The sequence below is a fragment of the Rhinolophus sinicus genome, linkage group LG03 (assembly GCF_036562045.2).
Source record: "Rhinolophus sinicus isolate RSC01 linkage group LG03, ASM3656204v1, whole genome shotgun sequence".
Taxonomy (NCBI): domain Eukaryota; kingdom Metazoa; phylum Chordata; class Mammalia; order Chiroptera; family Rhinolophidae; genus Rhinolophus; species Rhinolophus sinicus.
Window position 1 is genome coordinate 189,868,122 of NC_133753.1, and position 19,901 is coordinate 189,888,022.

The 19,901-nt window shown below is 47.5% G+C and overlaps 1 protein-coding gene across 1 annotated transcript in view; it reads left to right on the forward strand.

The window, feature by feature from the left end:
* The window catches only part of ANKH (ANKH inorganic pyrophosphate transport regulator), a 125,030-nt gene that overhangs the window by 89,823 nt on the left and 15,306 nt on the right, over window positions 1–19,901 (forward strand). Inside the window, exons 5-8 of the mRNA XM_019753533.2 lie at window positions 1,888–2,058; window positions 3,853–3,987; window positions 6,167–6,259; window positions 9,601–9,696. Coding sequence (XP_019609092.1) covers window positions 1,888–2,058; window positions 3,853–3,987; window positions 6,167–6,259; window positions 9,601–9,696 — 495 coding nt within the window. The remainder of the gene's footprint in view (window positions 1–1,887; window positions 2,059–3,852; window positions 3,988–6,166; window positions 6,260–9,600; window positions 9,697–19,901) is intronic.

Here is a 19,901-nt window from a genome sequence, read left to right on the forward strand (position 1 = left end):
ACGTTTCCCTCAGAAAGTAATCCGACAGGGTTTTGATGGCTTTGTCAGATTCAAAAACCGTAATTCTGGGTTGAAATGCAAAGACCCAGGGTTATTTTAAATTGATAAACGATAAAATCCAAGATGTAAGCTCTACAATAAGTGTTGAGCCACATGGCACCAAGCTCTTAAAGACACTTCATTTGGGCCTTGGCAGCGCCACAGGCCACAGTGTCCTATGATATGGCCAGCTGTGCTCCTCAGGCCGTTGTGTGGTCATCTCCACACCACCACCGTTTCTGCCCCACCTGCCTCCTCCGTCATGTCCAGATCCTCCTCCTTGGTGGCCCCGGGAGGCTCCCTGGACTTGGCAGAGGAGGGGTTGGTCTTCACGTGTCTATTTTTCATGCAGCACGTTTTCAATCTCTAAACACGGTCATCTCAGTTTACACTGTGGGTTTGCACATGTCAGATGTCAAGCTTGCTGCAGATGAACTGGCCGGAGTCTGCCTGTTAGGACAGCTTAGAGGCCTCTAATTCATTAGAGAAAGAAGTGGGCATCTTCGCCCCCTCACAAAACTCTCAGTCTTCTGTTCCAAACCCAGTGGGTCCTTCACAAGGCTTCCGAGCTGGTGTCCGCATCCTTCATTTATCACGGCTGTTGTTCTGCTGGGAGCAGCAGCGGCGTCTCGCTTTCCATCGCTGTATCCTCCGTGCGTGTGGGTGTGAGCCCTGCCCCCAACTTGTGTCCGCTCACGCTGTCTGCAGGCAGCCTGGTGTGTCCACGCAGCCAAGCAGTGCCCCTGTCCTGCACTCCCCCACGGGCATCGGTGGCAGGTCTGTCTCATTTACCGGGCTTGAGAATGAGAGCCCAGGCACGCGTGTCAGCCTATGCTATAAGCAGACCACCTCTAGTGTCTGACACTTTTGTTCAGAAGAGTTTTTCTGGGTCACCCTGCTTTTCTGTGTCCCCTCTGGCAAGGAGTAAACTCATGGAATGAATCCTGCTTAGTCCCCAGCTGCTTTTTTCCCTTCCTGCCATCCCTGATTTCTTGATAATGCAGTGATCAGGGTACGGTCTTTTGGACAGGGTCACTCAGTGGGGGTGTATTTTACATGCCTATCATTCCATGGATATTTGGCTATTAAGGTTAATGTCACTGAGGAAAATGCCCCCTCGCCCATCCCCCTGCTTTTGCATTCATGACACCTCTATGGTCTTCTGAGTGGGTCCCAGGAAGACTCTGGATGGAGACTGGGTTGCTGGTTGGGTTTCTGCAGGATGGGAGGTTAAATGCATTGTTACATTTGCGTTAGAGACGTTATTTCCATCCATCGTGACTCTATGTTTTCACCTCTTCCACTTTTATAAGTTAGCAATTTTTATTTTTATTTAGCATGTTTTATAATAATATTGGTGCTTTTGCTGCATTTTTAGTGAATTCCATCTTATAAATGCTAAGTCTGTTTTTCTGTATATCGTCATTGATCGCCACTGGGTGTGTGTGCGCGTGTGTGTGTGTGTGTGTGTGTGATAATGTAGGCCCTCACATGTGGATTATATGTAGACCCCAGTATCCAGTCTCGAGAAAGAAAAGCTTGGCTGCATCTTTTAGGGTCTGGGGAGCCAATGTTTCCAGATATTTCTTAGCGATAACCTAAACCAGATGTGCAATTGCCTTAAAAGACTCTGCATGGTGAATATAGCAAAATCATCGCGACTCCCAAATGTCTGACCCTGAATTCTGTGACAGCGGCACTGAGCCGTAGCCCAATTCCTGTTCTCTTTCTTGTCAGTGTCGAGGGTTTTGCTCAGAGATGAGCCTAATCTGGGTGCGAGAGATTGGGCTGTGCTTCTGTTGGTTGTCTCCCGTCCCCTCTGACTTGTTCTTGTCTCCCATCTCTTAGGTTGTTTTTGTCGCCATCTTGCTTCACAGTCACCTGGAATGCAGAGAGCCCCTGCTCATCCCGATTCTTTCCCTGTACATGGGCGCCCTTGTGCGCTGTGCCACCCTGTGCCTGGGCTACTACAGGAACATCCACGACATCATCCCCGACAGGAGCGGGCCAGAGCTGGGGGTACGTCCTTAGCACGCGCCGAAGCCCTCTGTGCAGTCATGTGGAATAAAGCTTTAGCCCACCCCTGGAGGAAGTGAGAAATCAGGGTCATACGCACATGCTCTAAGATGCCAGGAGCTAGGAGTGGCCCCAGGGACAGACAGGTGGAAGACTAATGAACTCTGGAGATGAAAGCGACCTTAGTGGCCACTGGCCAGCCCCTTACCTCTGTGTGAGGAGATTCAGACACAATCTGAGGCCCAGGAGTAGATACACATTTATTATGGTGCTTCTTCCTCCTTAAAAAGTAAGTCATTCTGTAGTCAACAAAGATTTTAGGGCCCATAGTACCTTTGAACTCACACTTGATTGTTTTTAATTTACAGCAGGGATCCAGGGTTTGTTCCTACTTTTTGTACTGGCCAAACACAATCGCTCATTCAGGTACCTTCTGTGGAATGAACAGAGCATTGAGGGACCATAGGGCAATGCAGAAAAACTTTAAATATGGCCTCTACCCTCGAGCAGCTTTACATCCCATTTGGCAAATAAGAACAACCCAGAAGGAACAGACATGAACCCAAGACAGCACCTAGATTCAGTGAGAACACAAGAGCCACCAAAGAGGAAAGAAGGAAGGTAGTTACGGGCTAAGACGCCTCCTTGCTGCACTCAGAGCCTGGCCTGGGCCTCACAAGTTGAACAGGATACAAGCAAGACTCAACCTTACACAAAAGACCCAAGAATCCTTTTCATCAAAGTATAAACAGTGTCTGATTTATATGTATGCTGATCTTTTCATCCCTTAGGTAGTAGACATCATTTAGGTTTGTTTGCATCTGCGAGTAGCTGTAAGGCAGGTATGCATGGGAATCTGTAGCACTGAATAAACCCCACACTCCACCTGCTGCTCCCACCTCTGACCACTTACTCCCGTCATGTCGAACAATAATGGTATCGCCCACTTACCCGGATCCAAGGTCAGGCCACCAATAAAACCCGATGCAGTTATTTCCGGCACAAGAACAACCACCACATCAAGTTGGCCTTCATGGTAACGATCCACCTTTTAACATGCAGCCACCAGCAAAGGGAAATAAAACGGCTGGATGGTTGCATGATGTAACTTTTACCCTCGTGAAGAATCAAAACCAAAGTTAAGTAGTGAAAGCCAGGCTTTAAAGATAGCACACGTCTTTGCAGTAGAATTCTTAATAGATCGCTTTTTTGTTTTTTTTTTTTACCATGCTTTTATTTTGATGATGCTTGTGAACATTGTTACAGCTTTGAGAATAAGAACCTCCTTAGGGGAAAAAAAGGAAAAAAGAAAAAAAAAACACCTCTATAGTAGATTTATATAGTGCCCAAATAATTAGGCACATTTGTGAGCTGATTCCAAAATAAATTCTAATAATTTTTTACTTTAAGAGTTACCTCTTACTGACATGGCTTCTAGCCAGTCACCTTGATGATTTAAACAAAAACTAATTTCCAACCTGTTTCTCAAGCCACGGAGTTGGGTTCTGCTTGGGGTAGAGTTGCCCTGTTTGGAAAAGAGTGGTTTTGGATCTGTCAAGGCTGAATGTGTGTTTTGATTTCACAGTAGCCTGCCAACTGCCTGAGTTAATTTTATTTTAACTGTACATTTTATTTTAATGCAACTTGGCTTGTCTACAGAGGCTTTTCCTTATATTATTTTTAAGTATAACGCATTGACTCATGATTGACATCAAAAGCAAAGGCTTTGACGCTGAGTTGTTTTTCCTGTTCTATTTCTGGAGCTTAGTGAACATTATTCTCCATTTCTTGATACAGGGAGATGCAACAATAAGAAAAATGCTGAGCTTCTGGTGGCCTTTGGCTCTCATCTTGGCTACACAGAGAATCAGTAGGCCTATTGTCAACCTTTTTGTTTCCCGGGACCTTGGAGGCAGTTCTGCGGCTACGGAGGTACGGCAGTCTCTGGGGATGTGGTCACCTGGTGAAGAATGGGGGCAGGGGCGGTAGAGGACAGATTTGTTTCCAGTTCATCTTGAGAGTTCAAGTAATTCTATGATATTAAATTATGTGACACGTTCACACTAGGAAGCCACGAGGGTCTCATTCAGTGACTTATAATCGTGCAATTTTATATCTTTATGAGTAAGGAAGAAAACATCGTACTTGTCTTCTCAGTGACCATGTAAGGAAACCAAGGCAAGGGCACACGAGTAAAGACACAACACTAGCAAGATGCTGGGCTAGTGTTAGAATCCAGATTTTGTACTTGGGCACAGTGGCCTTTGCACGGTTCCATGGCGTTGGCGTGATGCCTCTTCACTGTAGTTTCAGAAGACGATGGACTAGGCCAGGTAGCAGCAGCGGAAGTGACCACACCCAGCGTGTGAAGGGCTGAAGTGTCCACTCTGACCCACCTGCGCTCCCCTGTACTTCTCCGCCCTCCTGCGCGTACCACCCAACCCATCATGGTTGTATGTACTCTTTGGCCATCTGCCCTGCTCCGAATGAGGAGCTCCATGATTTATTCACTCCCCGCTCAGGAAATTTACCTGGTAACTGGCAGCTACTCCAAAGAAAGAGTTGAATCATGTTTTCCATCTTCCAAGTGTGGTATGAACAAATCCTGTGTTTCCTCCTCCGCTGCCCTCTGGAGAACTAATTTCGTCTCTGGAACTGCTGATCCTCCGGGAAGGCTGGTGGCTGCTCGTTAGGGCCTCCTGTTTACACCCTGCCCTTGACTGCGCTGTCAGCTCGTCTCCAGCCTAGGGTCTCCTGCCAGTTTCCATGTCCTGGGAAGCAGCTCATGTTGGCTTGCAAAGAGAAGTACATAAATCACAAGCAGAATGCTTTCTCTTGCCTCAGTTTGTTCTGGATTTTTGGTGTTTTTTTTAATCATGAATGTCATCTTGGGTGGCTTCTGGACCACAGCAGCTTTCTTACTTAAATACTGCGGTTTAAGTTGCCCAGTAACAAGTATGTGACCCCCATCACCTGCGTGCTAGAATTTCATCTTCCCCTTAAAACAAACGAGGCAACTTATATATTAGAGCCATTTCTCTGTTGACCTCAATGGCATAGAGACGCAGCATGTGGGGTACAGAAGTTCATACATTGATCATCTGCTTATGTGTCAGCATTTACGCACATTACGTTGACTTCCCCCAAACCGTGTTTGATGGTATTGTTAATCTCACAGTTCCGTTGGAGGAACAGCAAGGGAAGCCTGACAGCGTTCATGCTTCACGCAGCTGGTAGGTGATGAAGTGGAGACTGGACCCCAGGCTCGCCTATTCCAACCTCAATCCTCCTCACAGCAGTGTCTTCACCCAGCTGGGGGCTTCCCTCGTGTTCCCGGCGTGGCTGTTACGTGCATTAAAACAGATGAGACCTGCACTCCTCCTTTGCTAGCTGGCTGGAGAGTTGAATTCTGCCAAAACGCAGATGTAGAGCCTTTTTCATTTCCTTCCTTTTTATTCACATAAGAAGAGAAACTCATTTTCATGGAAGAACATGTTTGGCTTCCTGTAAGAAATAGTTCTTTAGTTTTCTTTCGAAATGGGCCTGTCCTGGCTGAATGGATCAGAAGCGAGCTGAGTCTGAAGGAGAGCACATAAAGCCATCAACAAACGTGTCCATTCGGCCACCGTACAGGACGGGATAGAGCCGTGGAGGTGGGTCCTGAGCAGAGACTAGCCAGAGAGCACACAGGGCTCAAAGTCACATTTTGCGACCCCAGAATTGGGCTAGACTAGGAGGTTCGGTTTGGCTCTACAGAAAGAGCAGATTTTAGAGTCTGGGCCTGCATTGAAATCTTGGCTCCTGGAGCCAGTGACCTGGACCTGGACCTGCTTCCCGTTGGCCTCATGTAACATAAGCGGCATCCTCCTGGTCTCCGGTGCTCTCCCTGAGGCCACTCATCCCTCTCCCAGGGCCTCAGTGGGGCGAGCACCTGCCCCTCCCTCCTGCTCTTGGGACATCCTGTGGCTGACCAATGCTTGTCACCCAGGGTGGAGTGATCTGTCAGTGGTGGCCGCACCTGAGACAGCTTGCTCTGCCGCATGGCAAACAGCAGCTACTGCAGCTGCTCTCTGCAAATGCCGATGCTAACTGCTGCCTCTTCCTCTTGCAGGCAGTGGCAATCTTGACAGCCACGTACCCCGTGGGTCACATGCCATATGGCTGGTTGACGGAAATCCGTGCTGTCTACCCTGCTTTTGACAAGGTGAGACCCTGTGGGGTATGGTGTCTGAAACGACGCTCTTTAAAATGAGTGTTTGATAGACAGGGATCGCTGATTGGGAGCACTCTAATGTTCCCACTCTCACCTCCCTTTGCAGGGTTAGGGTGTCAGGGAGGTTGAAGGTAAGTGCAGAGTATTGCCCTCAGAAAATAACGGGCCATTGAAGGTTACCTTGATGCTGAGCCTGTAATGTCTCTCCAAACTGATATTCACGTTTAGGTTATTCCTGCTGAGAAGTTGTTTGTTGTCAAAAGGGAAAATATACTCTCAAAGAAATGTAATACATTGGATTTTGTTTGTCTGGCTTGTTTTTCAGTTAAACTAATACTTCACTGACCTCATAGCAGATGTGAAGCTACAGGCAGGTAGTGTGTGCTTGAGGTCATGGGTTTATGGACGTCTTTCGGTGTACAGGGTACATGCGCGCTGAACTTGTCCGTGCAGCAGGCCTGGGTCCAGGTTGGGTTGGACGCAGCAGACTTATTCCAGCTGAAAATGTCTGTTAACAGCAGCTCTGTCCTCCCGCGGCTGCTGACGCAGCCAGAGGAGGCTCATAGCCCTCCGGACCTGTAGCCTTGGGCTGAGTCGAGACCATCCTGCCGATTATTCAGTAAATGTCTATTTTGTTAAAGATTAATTAATGGAACCTATAGACTTTTATCCTAAAACAAATGACTAACAAACCAGACCCCACCCCCCTCCCAAAAAGATAGTCTGCAATGTTTTAAAATGAAAAATAGGAAAGAAGCACACAGCCTGCCAACGGTACTCTTAATTGTACGTTTAACTCTTTGGCCTTGAATTTGTATAGGACTCGCTCAGAACCATTGCCAATATCATCTTATCTTTTCCCAATAAGAGTCCTGGGCGGTGAGGGGAGGAAGCCTGTACTCCAACAGATCAGCTGCCTCTATACCCACACCCATAATCACCCATGAAAAGCACCTCACCTCAAAACACTTTTGGGGATTGCCACCACACAGTCTAATGGGGACCCTCCACCTGTAGCCGACATTCGCTTGCAGCATCAGGTTGCTGATTCCGGCTTCACAGGCCTTTGAGAGTGGACTTCAGAGGCATGAATCCCCTGACCATCTGTGTTTGAGTGGGTTTCATCCAGGCAAACCAGAGAAATCATTGTTTTCATTTCAAGGAACACGTGTAAAGAAGCAAGTCCTAGAAAACCAAAATGGACCTAAGTCTTCTTGCTAAATTTCTAGCTCTTGGAGAACAAGACTGTATAATAAAACTTGGAGAACAAGACTATATAATAAAACTTGATGAGAAGAGCAGGTACGAAAGTGTTAGGACCATTTGGCCGTGAAAGTCTCATCTGAAATTGTTTTTGACGACCTTGAAATCATGAAACTTAACGATCCAACACTATACAGTTTTGCTAGGAGCATCCAAGAACAAACATTGTTTTACTTATGATCACAGAGGGTAGACGCAATGAGAAAATTCCATTAATGAGTGTACCTCTAGCCAGGGACTGGAGTTGCTCAGACCCCTTTTGAAACCTCCCCCGTTCTCTCAAGGGGTCCACTGAGCTACTCCCAGCTATTTATGTGAATGCGTCTATTCACCCAAATCTGAGACACCTCTGTGTGGATTTCCAGAATCTGCTGCACTGACAGCTGAAATCCTTAGCCTCTTTGTGGGTTCCAGAATGAGAGAGTTCACATTCCTCGCTTAGCTTCTGATGGTTCTAGCTAAATATTGAACTGGTAGAGTTTTCCACTAGTACAAATTCTCTCTACTGTTCAGTTATCATCTGCGAAGGGGTGTATTTCTAAGCAGAGTGGGCAGACAACACCAAACACAAATGCCGATCTCCTGACACGTGCTGGTTTATTCTAGCCATACTTGCAGAAGTATTTGCTATTTTAAAAATAAAAGTGCACCTGACGGAGTATGCACGTTATTGTCACCACGAGCGATGTGTGTGATTTGAGGCCTAATTCTTGCCAGTGAGGCCACCTCCTCACTCAGCCCACCAGGGCACCACTCTCACAGATCCCAGTGAGATGGACAGGTGTCCCACCCATTGCCAAGACAGCAGTCTGTCATTCAGGAAAGCAGATATGCTTTAGAGACTGGAAATAAGACAATGTAAGCTCACCCAGAATTTGTGCTGGTGGCATCCACAGGGGGTAGGGATTGGAGCAATTGCCTTAGACTGCAAAGTAAAGGAAACATCAAAAGTTCTTTTCCGAGTGGAACCTGTAGTATCTCTGCTTATATAGGCTGGACATGGGAATCAGGTGCTGAAGACATATCTTCATTAGTCAGCTCTGGGACTAATTGGATCCATAACGAAGCAGGGATTATTTTTTACTGCTGGATTTCATAGTTAAGGGCCAGGCATTCATTTTGACTGGGTTATGGGCAGGCTTAGCAGGGGCACTTGGACGGCCTTAGCAAGCCTTAGAGTCACGGATGTGGAAGAGGACATCTGAGCCATCTGCATTATTTGCTTAAATTCAATTTAACAAAGGCTTTGAGCACCTTCTCCACTCAAGAAAGATTGTGCTAAGTTGCAGGAGCTAAAGTGAAGGGTGAGATACACAGTCCTTTATCTCTGCGAGCCCACACCTCAGAGGGGCTTTGACACAGGCCCCTGAAAAGAGGCCAGGATGCCAAACCTGCCTTCGGAGAGCTCCAGGTGGTCAACATTTGCAGGAAGGGGGCTCAGAGGCAATTTGGAGATCAAAGAGGCTTTAAGGATGAGATGGGCAGTAAGATGATGGGCCTTGAAGAAACGGATGTTTTTGACGATCAGAAGATCCAATGAGAGAAGGAGGAACAAAGGCACAGAAACGTAGAAGCGAGACATGTGTTAGGGGACGAGCAAGTCTCCCTTTGGGATACAGGCCGAGCAGTCATGGCGGGGATGTGAGTCTGGATCAGGGCCAGCAAGGCCTTGAATGCCCAGTCCAGCTCATAATCCATTTGGTGGAGAGGAGAAGGCCCAAGGGTCACAGAGCAGGGCCGTGCCATTCAGGGAGATGCCCACGGTGGCCAGGAGGGGAAACATGGGCTGAGGTCCTGGACTAGGCTAGGTGGGCACCAAAGGGGGGGTGCGAATTCAGGAGACACTGCCTGGTGTGCAGTCTGGACCTTCCTCTCATTAACATTCACGTGCAGAGACCTGACAGCTGTCTGAGAGAGACGCAAAGTGACAGCTATCTTCCAAACTGTCACTTGACATCTATACTTTAGACACATCAAATAAAACAGAAATGAGATGCTCTTTAAGCTGCATGTGTCGTCAGCCGAGGATAACCCAGAGCCGTCACCAGTGTCCTCTTCTTCCCCCCTAGAATAACCCCAGCAATAAACTGGTCAGCACCAACAGCACGGTCACAGCAGCCCACATCAAGAAGTTCACATTCGTGTGCATGGCCTTGTCGCTAACGGTAAGAGAGACCCACCCCACCCTGTTTTTGTTTTTGGAAAAGGAGAAGTTGAATGTTTCTATGAAAGGGACATGGCTTGTATTGCATAATGCGATGTTGTACTAGGTTAATGAACAACCTCTTCAGAACAGTTTGATCCCAAAATATGAACATTTTTTTATTTGAGGAGGTTATTGCATCTAGGAACAAAGAGACAACTTCTGGCATTTCTCAGGACTTCATAAATGCTGAAGAAAGGCTGATTTTGCGATTAATTGTAATACTGCTCTTGTCTTGCTGAATAATTTCCAGCCCCTCTTTGAACCTCCAGAGTGAACTGTATTACCATCCCTGTCCCTTCTCCAAATTTAATTGGTGATATTTCTATTTCTCCAGGGAAAGTTCCTTTCCTAATTACAGTGACGCTGATGTCTCCTACTTATTTATTCATTGTTCACGCACTTATGGGCACCTACTGCCTCCCAGGCTCTGTGCCGTCTTCACAGATGCAGGTGTGAACAGGTGTGGGTCACACTGCACTGCTGGTGCCTGTGTACAACCTTCAGTAAACAGCACGTGTCCTTCCTGTATCAACTCCCATGAATAATTGAAATGTAGATGATAATGTTCAAAAAACATGGAGGAAACACTTACACGCTCTATTATTTAAAGCACGTGGTATATAATTTCAGGTTGTTTATAACACTTATCATCAGTAGCAGAAAAAACCCCGTAACATCTATAAGCAAACTTGCATTGTAGACTGTGCCCTTTGGGTCGTAAAGACGGAGCTGAGAAGAGGATCAAAAGAAATCCAGGTCTTTTGAACTCAGTTCAGTTTTCCTTGTTTTGTTGTGGTTGCACATTTTCTGTGAAGTCCTGTAGAAATTCTCCGTTTGTATTGCAGAGTAGAAGTGTGTTTTAGAAATGCCTGGGTGTGTGCGCTTCTCCTCCTAAGTGACTGATAGCCGGGACCTAAGGCCGTAAAAGGGGTTGGGTTACGCTGATGACAGGGCCACAGCAACTGTTGTCCTGCTTACTGTTATCACCAGAACCATTTAGCTTGGTAAGTCCTGACAGTAGTTCTTTAAAATCAGTCTCTGCGTATGTGTTAAACTTTTAATGGGTAGTTTTCAAAGCGCACAGCTTAATGTTTGACCCATTGATCCAAACCCTGAATGGATTGTAAAAAGGGCAACACGAGACAAATAGCTCATCACATAACACCTCTGACACCCGGTCATTCCCGTGTGTCCTCAACCACCCGGCACCCCAACCCAGCCCCTCCCATCCGTCCATCCCTCATGAACTGTGTGGGGAGGGGGATGGAAACAGTGACCTAGTAGGAATTTCTGGTAGCGTGCCTGCTGGAGTCAGGACAGGTTCCCCCGGCTAATCCTGCTCCCCTGTTTGCTTTATTTCTCTCTATGGTGTGCAAGTTTTTCCATAACTCCCTAAAATATTAGCAAAACAGTGAACAACCTTGAAACTGTTTAAAAGAATATTTTAGGAAACAGAGAGAAGAGTTTTATTCCAGGAACAGACCTCAGCTTTTGGAGAATGTGTTAAATGACTGGAAGTCGAAAGCTGAGTTGACTTGGATGCCAGGTTCTGTGACTTGGACCTCGTCCACACAGAAATCTAGAAGCTTTGGGCTGTTACGGGCTCTGCAACCCCCATTCTGACCTCCTCTGCCTCCTTTCCCTCCATTTAAACATCGTCCCACTGCTACAGATGAGTCCAATCAATGGAGAATTTGACCAGATTGGATTTAAGGGTATTCCTTCTCTCCTTCAGCTCACAGGAAGTGATCTGTACTTCTAAAACAAGTACAGTTACGTAGTTTACGTTGAAATGATCACTACCTGAGATCTAGAAAAATGTTTGGGGTTCCCATGGAGGGGTTTGATTTATTTAATTATTCTAATCCTATCATCTGTAACGAGAAGTATCTCAGGGTAGGTGTCCACCACAGAAATAGAAACTCAGAGTCCTTGTTGGAAAGGAACTTGTAGGTGAACTAGTCAAGACCCATAATATTTTAGGAAAGGAAATGACTCAGAGAGGACAAGAGACTTGCCTAAGCCCCCAGTGATAGAACCAGCTAGAAACCAGCCCTGCAGGCTCATTCTCCAGGGCCCTTGCTCTGAAGCTCCCCATTTCCAGGGAGCAGAAACTCATGTCTGGCCTGAGGTTCCAGCCTGGAGCCCTTGTCGCCATATCTGAAACTGTGGTTTCGTCAACATTGGAAACAATGGTACCTGAGTTTGCAGCTTGTGAAGTGTCTGTCTCACATATATTATCCTTATAAGGATTCAATTAATTGGTCCAACATCTTGGCTAAAAGAATTGTGGTTAAAAGATGCATAGAAAAAAATGAAAGGGTTTTTTATTTTTTTCTAAATTAAGTGTTAAGCTTTGCCTTTAATGTGCACATACCTTTTTATGGCACTTACCCATATTCATTCTTTACATTTATTACTGCTTATAGGCTGGGAACTTCCCAAAGCAGGGTCTGTTAGGTCCTTTTATCCCCAGGACCTAACACCCTGCCTGAAACAGAAGGTGCACCATAAACGGTTAATAAACACATGAATCAAATAATAACTGTGAGATAAAGATCAGAAAGGCACCATTGGCAGTCAGCCTGGTGAGCGACAATCTCCTTATGCAGACTCAGTTTAATCCTATGTTTAAAACGTTTAAGAGGCTCTTTACTCTCAAGTCTATTTTCATTTTTTTAATGTTCTAACTTCTTAATATCAGGAAATTAATGTAGCAGAGGTCACTGAAATACCCCAGAGCAGCACACTTCGTGTTTATGCCAGTAGATGATAGTTCGGACAAAGGGTGGGCTTTCCAAAGGTTCCACAGCTTCCTGCATGGCTCCTAGCACTAGCACACTTTCAGGTTCTCCTTCTTTGGGCAAGCCAGCTCTTTCTTTTCCCTGGGGCTCTGAGAAGAGCTGGCCCCACGGATCCTGCAGACACTCAAAGAACAACGTGTGCTGTCCAGAACAAACGTTTGTCTTTCCATCAGTACGGGCTCACTCTTCGGGTGCTGACATTGTGGGTTCACCCTCTGCCTGTGAACATTCCAGCTGTGTCACTTTGGACAGTTAAGAGGAGACTGATGTTGCAGCACGCTACAATACACATATTTATTCCCTAGTCTAGATTTTTCACTTTAAATGTTGGATGCCTGTCCTACACCAAAAGTTGGTCGTTACCCCATACTCTTTCTTATCCAGGAGTGGTTTCGATCCACTGGGCTTTAAGCAAAGTAGCAAATGTCTTCTGCCCAATTGGAAGGGGAGGTGGATTTAGGAGGAGTGTAGAGTAGAAAAGTAATGTTTTCCTGTTAGCGTCTTGCCCTCAGTCCTTCCAGCTGCCTTGACAAATGCCAGGCCAAGTGCTGGTTGATGTCCTAGACCACCTGATGGGAGTGAAGATGAGGAAAGGAGGCCAGGGACCTCCCTGTTCCTGACACAGGGCCATCTTGGAAAGCCTGTGGATCAGCTTGCCAAATTTACCAAACTTGCCATCAATCCAAAGATCAGCTTCAAAATGGTAGAATTGTCACATAAAAATTAATCCCCCAATAGCAACAAAGGAGGGGACATAATGCAAACCAGGGTCTAGCACGGTGACTGCAGACGGGGAAGCTGCTGTGTGGGGTATAGGAACACACAGTTGGAAGTCTGCACGGTTTACGTCGATTGGGAAGCACAGCTCCCAGTGGCATGCTACATTGTGGAGGGGCAACCACGCAGAGGAGAACACCCTGCCGGCCAGTGGTCAGAGCCAACGAAAGCAGGTAGGACCACAGGAGCCAAGCTGTGGCGGGTGCTGGGGTCAGAAGCAAGTGGCCAGTTTTCCCCTGAACCTCCCAGGAGAGCCACGACCTCCATCACTTATGTGACTGACTGGAAAACACGGTGAGAACTAGTGCGGCTTCTAAAAGGCCAAGTTTTTCTTGTAGGTAATTGTCGAGAACACAGACAGGTGGGCATGAGCTTACAGTTAAGGACTCAGAAACCGTTCCTTCCTTTCGGGGCACAGGAGCTGGTGACTAAACTTACAGAAGCTCAGCCTCTGAGAAAGCCGGGGATTTAGCATGACTCCCTCCTGGATTCCAGATTTGGGGGTGAAACGAAACCAGGAACCAGGGTGGGACGTGTCTTCTCAACAGTACTTTTGGTGAGAAAGAAGTGTCCCCCAGGGCCAGTTTGGGAAACCAGTAGAGATAAATTTACCAAACTTGCCAACTTACCCCAAACATGTTTTTTTTTTCAATTCTTTCTAAAGTTTATAGCAAATCATATTAAATGGGGACTATTTAACAGCTTTGGATGATTTTAATTGACCAGTTTCCATTTTGACTTTGTGGTGACATTTTAAGAACTTCTGGTGTTTTCTTAAGCTCCCTGCTGCTCTAGTTTTGGGGAGCTGTTCCAAGAGAGGGGGGGCCCTCTGTGGCAAGAGGTGGAGAAGAATGGATGCAAAGCAGGGCATGGCTGCTGCTGAGGCCTCCCCAACCCCCTTTTTACATAATGGAAATGGGCATCCAGATGGATGTTGGCAGGCAGAGCTAGCAGGGCACGTTGGTGCTGTGAGCAACCTGCACAGCCGTACCCAGCACCCACTGGATGCTGAACCCAGAGAAAGTCAGGAGGAGGAGAGCAAGAGTCGGGGAAATGGAGAGCGGGGATGTCAGGGAGAGGGGAGACTATGGGACAGAAAAAGAAGGGGGAGGTGGAGAGTCAGAGGAAGATGGAGCAGAATGACAGAGGTGGGTACAGACAGATGGGGAGAGTATGACAGCCCCAGACACCCCAGAGCCCTCACATTCCCCCAGGGCCCTGCCAATCCTTCCAGTACAAATTGCTGTCGGCTTTAGAAGAGTTAAAAAAGAGACAAGTGTTTAAGAAGTCTGTAAATTTGACAGTTTGTTGTACAAATGGGCTGATTTGGTGAACGGGTTGATTTTTGGTGCACTGGCCAGTTTCGGGCAGGCAGGTGTGAAGGTGGAGTCTCACCAGACTTCTCCAGAGGTGGCTTTGTGCTCTCAGATTCAGATTATGGCCAGGTCATGGGACTGTGCCAGGGCCTCCTGACTGCAGCCCGCTGGCCTCCCTCAGCTTCAACAAATGAGTCTGCGTGGTGGGTGGTGTGTTGTCTGTGTGTGTGTGTGTGTGCGTGTATGTGTGTGCGTGCGTGCGCGTGTGTTTTGTGTGCGTGCAGTGCATGCGTGTATGTGCATGCGTGTGTGTATGTGTGCGTGCGTGTGTGTATGTGTGTGCGCGTGCGAGTGTGTTTTGTGTGTGTGTGCATGTGTGTGTGTATGCGTGCGTGTATGTATGGCTGTCACTCAGGCAGAGAGATAAGGAACCTGCCAGGATGCCATCAAACTACAGTACCTCCCACAATAGGTGCGAGGTTATCTGACGCCAGTGGCTGTTACGACTTAAGGATCGGCTTCTTTTTTAAAAAAATTAAAATGGGTTTTACTCTGAATCTTTCAGAGCCTTGTGTTTCAACGTCAGTGGGTGGTAAAAAGAGAAAGTGTGACTGCAGTCCATCCTGAACCTTCTCCTCTGATTGTCGTGGTTGGACGGTGTCCACCAAACCGCCTGTGCAGCGGGCCTCGCCCCCAGTGCCTGCGAATGTGGCCATATTTGGAAAAACGGTTAAGACGAGGTCCTGGTGGGTGAGGAAGTGGACCCCTCCCCCAGTATGACTGGTGTTCTTATAAGGGGACATTTGGACCGCACACAGGGAGGAGGCGTGTGAAGACTGGACGTACGCTGCCAGGGCCGGGAGAGGCCAGGAAGGGACCCTTCCCTAGGCCTTCTGAGGGCGTCCCGTCAGCACCTGGGGTCTGGCCTCCAGAGCTGTGAGATCGTTCCCTTCTGTTGTCCTCAACCACCAGGTTGTAGAGCCTTGTTCCCACAGCTCTCGCAAACTCATACACTGGTGTTTCTGAAAGAAAGGGATCTCATGGCCGGCCCGCCGGGTGGATTCATTAACCAGACCTAACTAAGCAACTGGCTTCCTGTCGTTTTAAATTCTCCACTGGGTGACTCTGTAAGACGTCCCTTTTGTTTTATCTCCAGATTCTCCATGTGAGAACCTCAGTAGAGGATTTCCTTAGAAATACTTTTCATGTGGTCTAGCACTGTGCTGCGTTAATGTGCTTAATTGTATCTTTGCGGATGGTTTTGGGGGGAGAAGGCGGTATTATTAGCATCATAGCATCCAGTGGAAGTACCAGTGCTAGATTTAAGTCACTTTGCTTTTTGCTTTTTTTTATGCTGCTTTCCATTCACCAAATAATCCAGAGCACCCCAACCAGGCCCTGGCAGAATCCACTGTCACTGCTAACACTGAAAAGCCAAAACATATCCCCAGTTTTCAGGAACAAATCCAATCACTAGAATTTTATCCAGTTGTTATTTATCCCCCCCGCCCCCCAAATTGTCTCAAAATCTTGATCCCTTCTACTGCTTCCCACTTGACCCTTATGAAAGATATGTGACTTGGCACAAAATTGTAAAAATTACGTAGCTTCCGTTTAACATATCAGCACAGCCCCACATTCTAGAACGTGTGCCCCACCCGAACGAGTTAGAGAACCGTGGGAAGACACTGTACTCTCCCGGGATCCTGCACGTGCAGCGTTTGCTGGCCCCCGGTCTCACACCAAGGGTATGGGTCCCAGGCTTCACCTGGAGTCTCTCCTGGTGCGAAAGCAGTTGATCAGAGGTAGATGACGGTCACAAACTGCTGTGCCCCTCAAATGGCACAGTCACTCAGTGGGGATTGACTCATAGATGTCCAGGAATTCTATCTGACGACTCTCTGTGGCTTTAAAAAAAAAAAAAAATTATTAGTCTCAGCTTAAAGACAGAACCAGTCTGGGAAGCATTTTTCTTTTCCAGTGGGCACATTATCCGGTAGGACCAGACGTCAGCTTGATCCGATGCTTAAGCCAGACCCTCCTGACCATGATCAGGAGAAGACGTGGGGACCGTCATGATAAGGCTGGGGTGGGCTTTCTAATTTCATCACCTGCGCGCACACACCCAGGTGCCGTGGGCTCTGCATATGAGCCCGGTCCTGGTGGCCGAAAACTCTCCATGTCCTGTTGGTTTGTGTCAGTCCAGCATGTGGAGAGTCAGCAAAGCCCACGTCAAACATCTCAAAATATTTTTTGTGCGTTATCTCAAAATGTGTCCAGAAGCACTAAGTAGCCGTATGTACATCAGTGTATAAAATGAGCACGAGAGGACATTGAACGCCTGATGGGCATGCCGAGTGGTCGTTTTGTATGTTTAATGAAGCCAGAGACCACTGGGCCCTGGAACAAAAAACAACGAAACCCTCTGGTCCACGGAGGCATTTCCCCGGCTTACGGCTCCCAGCTCTTAGGGGTCTCCTGCACCTGCTGACAGACAGAAAGGAACCTGGACGGTAGAGTTGCTTTTAGCTAGCTGATACGTGGCCTTTGTTGAAAATGTTTTTTATTTTATTTTAATGGGTTTATTACTGCATTTCCAGTGCTGAGTCAGACGCACGGTGACGTCAGCAGCATTCTATTGTGCCATAAGGTTACTCTGGGGTCTTTTCAGACCTTCTGAGCCCAGGGCAAGCCTCAGCGTGATGCAGAGAAAAAGCAAGTGTGGCAAACAATTGTGCCTGGAAAACCTACTCACCATTAATCAGGTGCCAGGTGGTTTCCAGGGGCCTGTCTTTAGTCCTCCCTCGACCCATGTGACTTGAATGAATTGACACTTGCCCCCAAAAAAATAAGTTTCTAGAGCATCACGGTGTACGCACCACAGCTGGCACCTCTGAATTGCAGGTGGGTTCAGGTGCCCTGAATGGCCCTGGGGCTCTCATGGCACTTGACTGCCCTGGTCATGGTTTTTAATTATCAAAGGGATGAAAGGAAAAGGATTTAGCACAGTGTTTATGGATGTGGGCCTGCAAGCCCCAGGGCCTGGGTTCAAATCCCGGCTCCACCACTCACCAGCTGGCTGGCTCTGGGAAGGTCACTTAAAACTAAAAGCCTCAGCTTCCCCAGCGGCCACACGGACATGATAAGAATACCCACCTTTTAAGACTTTTCAAAGGATTCATAGCTTACATAGTGCCAGGCATGCTGTAAGCAAAGAATGCCAGCTGTCCTCATCTGAAGTTCACAGACACATTAGATTCTGAGTGAGGAAAAGATGGCTATACCGCTAGATAAACAGCTATTGGTATAATTGATGCTAAAGAATAATTTTATGAATTTTCTATTTATACACACAAACACACACACACACACAAAATACCCTTCCAAATTTCTGTGCTTTTTTTTTTTTTTTTTTTTTTTGGTGTTTAACATAATCTACCTCTTGATAGATTTATACATCCCTTCCATAGTTGGACCTCACGCATACGCGAGACATCAATGAGTGGACCTTTTTCTCCCTGAGGCTTGGGAAAGCTCTCGAATGTCCCATCACACCTTCCTGTTCGTAGCCTCCAATCCCAGGTGCCGACAGTGCTTACCCAGCCGATGGTCATTTTGTGCATTTGAAATGTCAGTTGCCCACAAGCTGCAGTGAGCACAGAGAGAATGGGATATATTTAGTCCTCCGGCTTAGATATCCGATATCTCTGCACACAGCAGCCAAACATTAGAAATTCCAGGAAGGAAAGATCTGTAAGCCACAGATGTACGCGTTAGGCAGAGCCTGGGCAGTGGAGCATACGTTTACAATGGGATCGACACTGCTTAGGAATTCTCTGTTTAGGGGCCCAGCTCCCCAGGGAAAGAACACATGCATTCACCCTGCAGTCATTCAACAAATGCTGGAGCCCCTGTCACATTCCAGGCCCTGGGACTACCACAGTAAAACACACACAGTCTCTTTTTTGCAGTCTCATAGAGAAAACAGGCAATAAGCACACACCATGGTGTTAGGTAGTGTATTAGTTTCCCACGGCCGCTATAACAAATCACCACCAACCTGATGGCTTAAAACATCAGAAATGTGTTCTCACACACTTCTGGAGGCCGGAAGTCACAGTTCTGTTCATGGGGCTGAAATTAAGGTGTCAGCAGCCGTGCTCCCTCCGGTGGCTTTAGAGAAGAATCGGTTTCTTGCCTCTTCCAGCTCCTGGTGGCTGCCAGAATTGCTTGGCCACGTGACTGCAATCTCTGCCTCTGTCTTCACACGGCCTACTCCTCCGTGTGCCCGCATTAACTCTCCCTTTGCCTCCGTCTTGTAAGGACACTGGTGATGGTGAGCTGGGCCCACCCAGATAAGCCCAGCGAATCTTATCTCAAGGCCCTTAATTTACTCACATCTGGTACCCTACAAAGTCCTAAGTACTCCCTAAGTCTCCTGGGAATTAGGGAGTGAATACATCTCTTAGGGTGGCCGTTCTGCAGCCTGATACCGGTAGTCACAGGTGCTTTGGGGACATTTTAGTTAAAGGAAAGAGGGTGAGGTAGATGCTGTCTTGGACAGGACAGTCAGGGAGGGTCCCCCTGAGGGGACGCAGTTATACATGGGCAGAACGTCCAGGAGCCCAGCAGCCGAGTGCCCCCTCTCGGATGTATGTGTCTGACCACTGTGGACGCACGCGCAGCTCCGTGCTTGCATAGCACCTGGTGGGTACTCACCGGCAGTCTCCTCCCTCCTCTCTGCCCGGAAATCAGTGTCAGCTCCTCCCTCTCTCTCCGATGTCAACCTCTCCCAACTCACCCCTTCTTGTCCACATTTAACTGCTCAAGACTCCCAACCTTAAAGAAAGTTAAAGAAAACATAAAAATCGTGTCTCTATACAGCAGGCAGCCTACGTTTCTCATCTCCTCAGCATTCGAACTTCTGGAGAGAATTACCTGAAGACACCTTCCCCCCACCTTCCTGCTGCTGTCTACCCCCACCATCTGTCCCCACCCGAGGCCACCTGCCTCCTCCCTCAGGGAGCCATGGGGACCTCCTTCTTCCTCGATCATTCTTTTGACCTGCATTCTTGCCCCATCACTTGTTATGTCCTTACAGAGCTTGCAGAGGTCCTCACTGCCTCAATGCCCCCAGCTAATCTTATCTCAAGGCCCCTCTCCCCGTCGGGTTCTCCAATTACGGGTTTGATGCGGCCCACTTTTCTTTCCATCCTCTGCTCATTTCCTTGGCTTCCGTGACACTATCCTCTGCTGGTTTTTCTTCT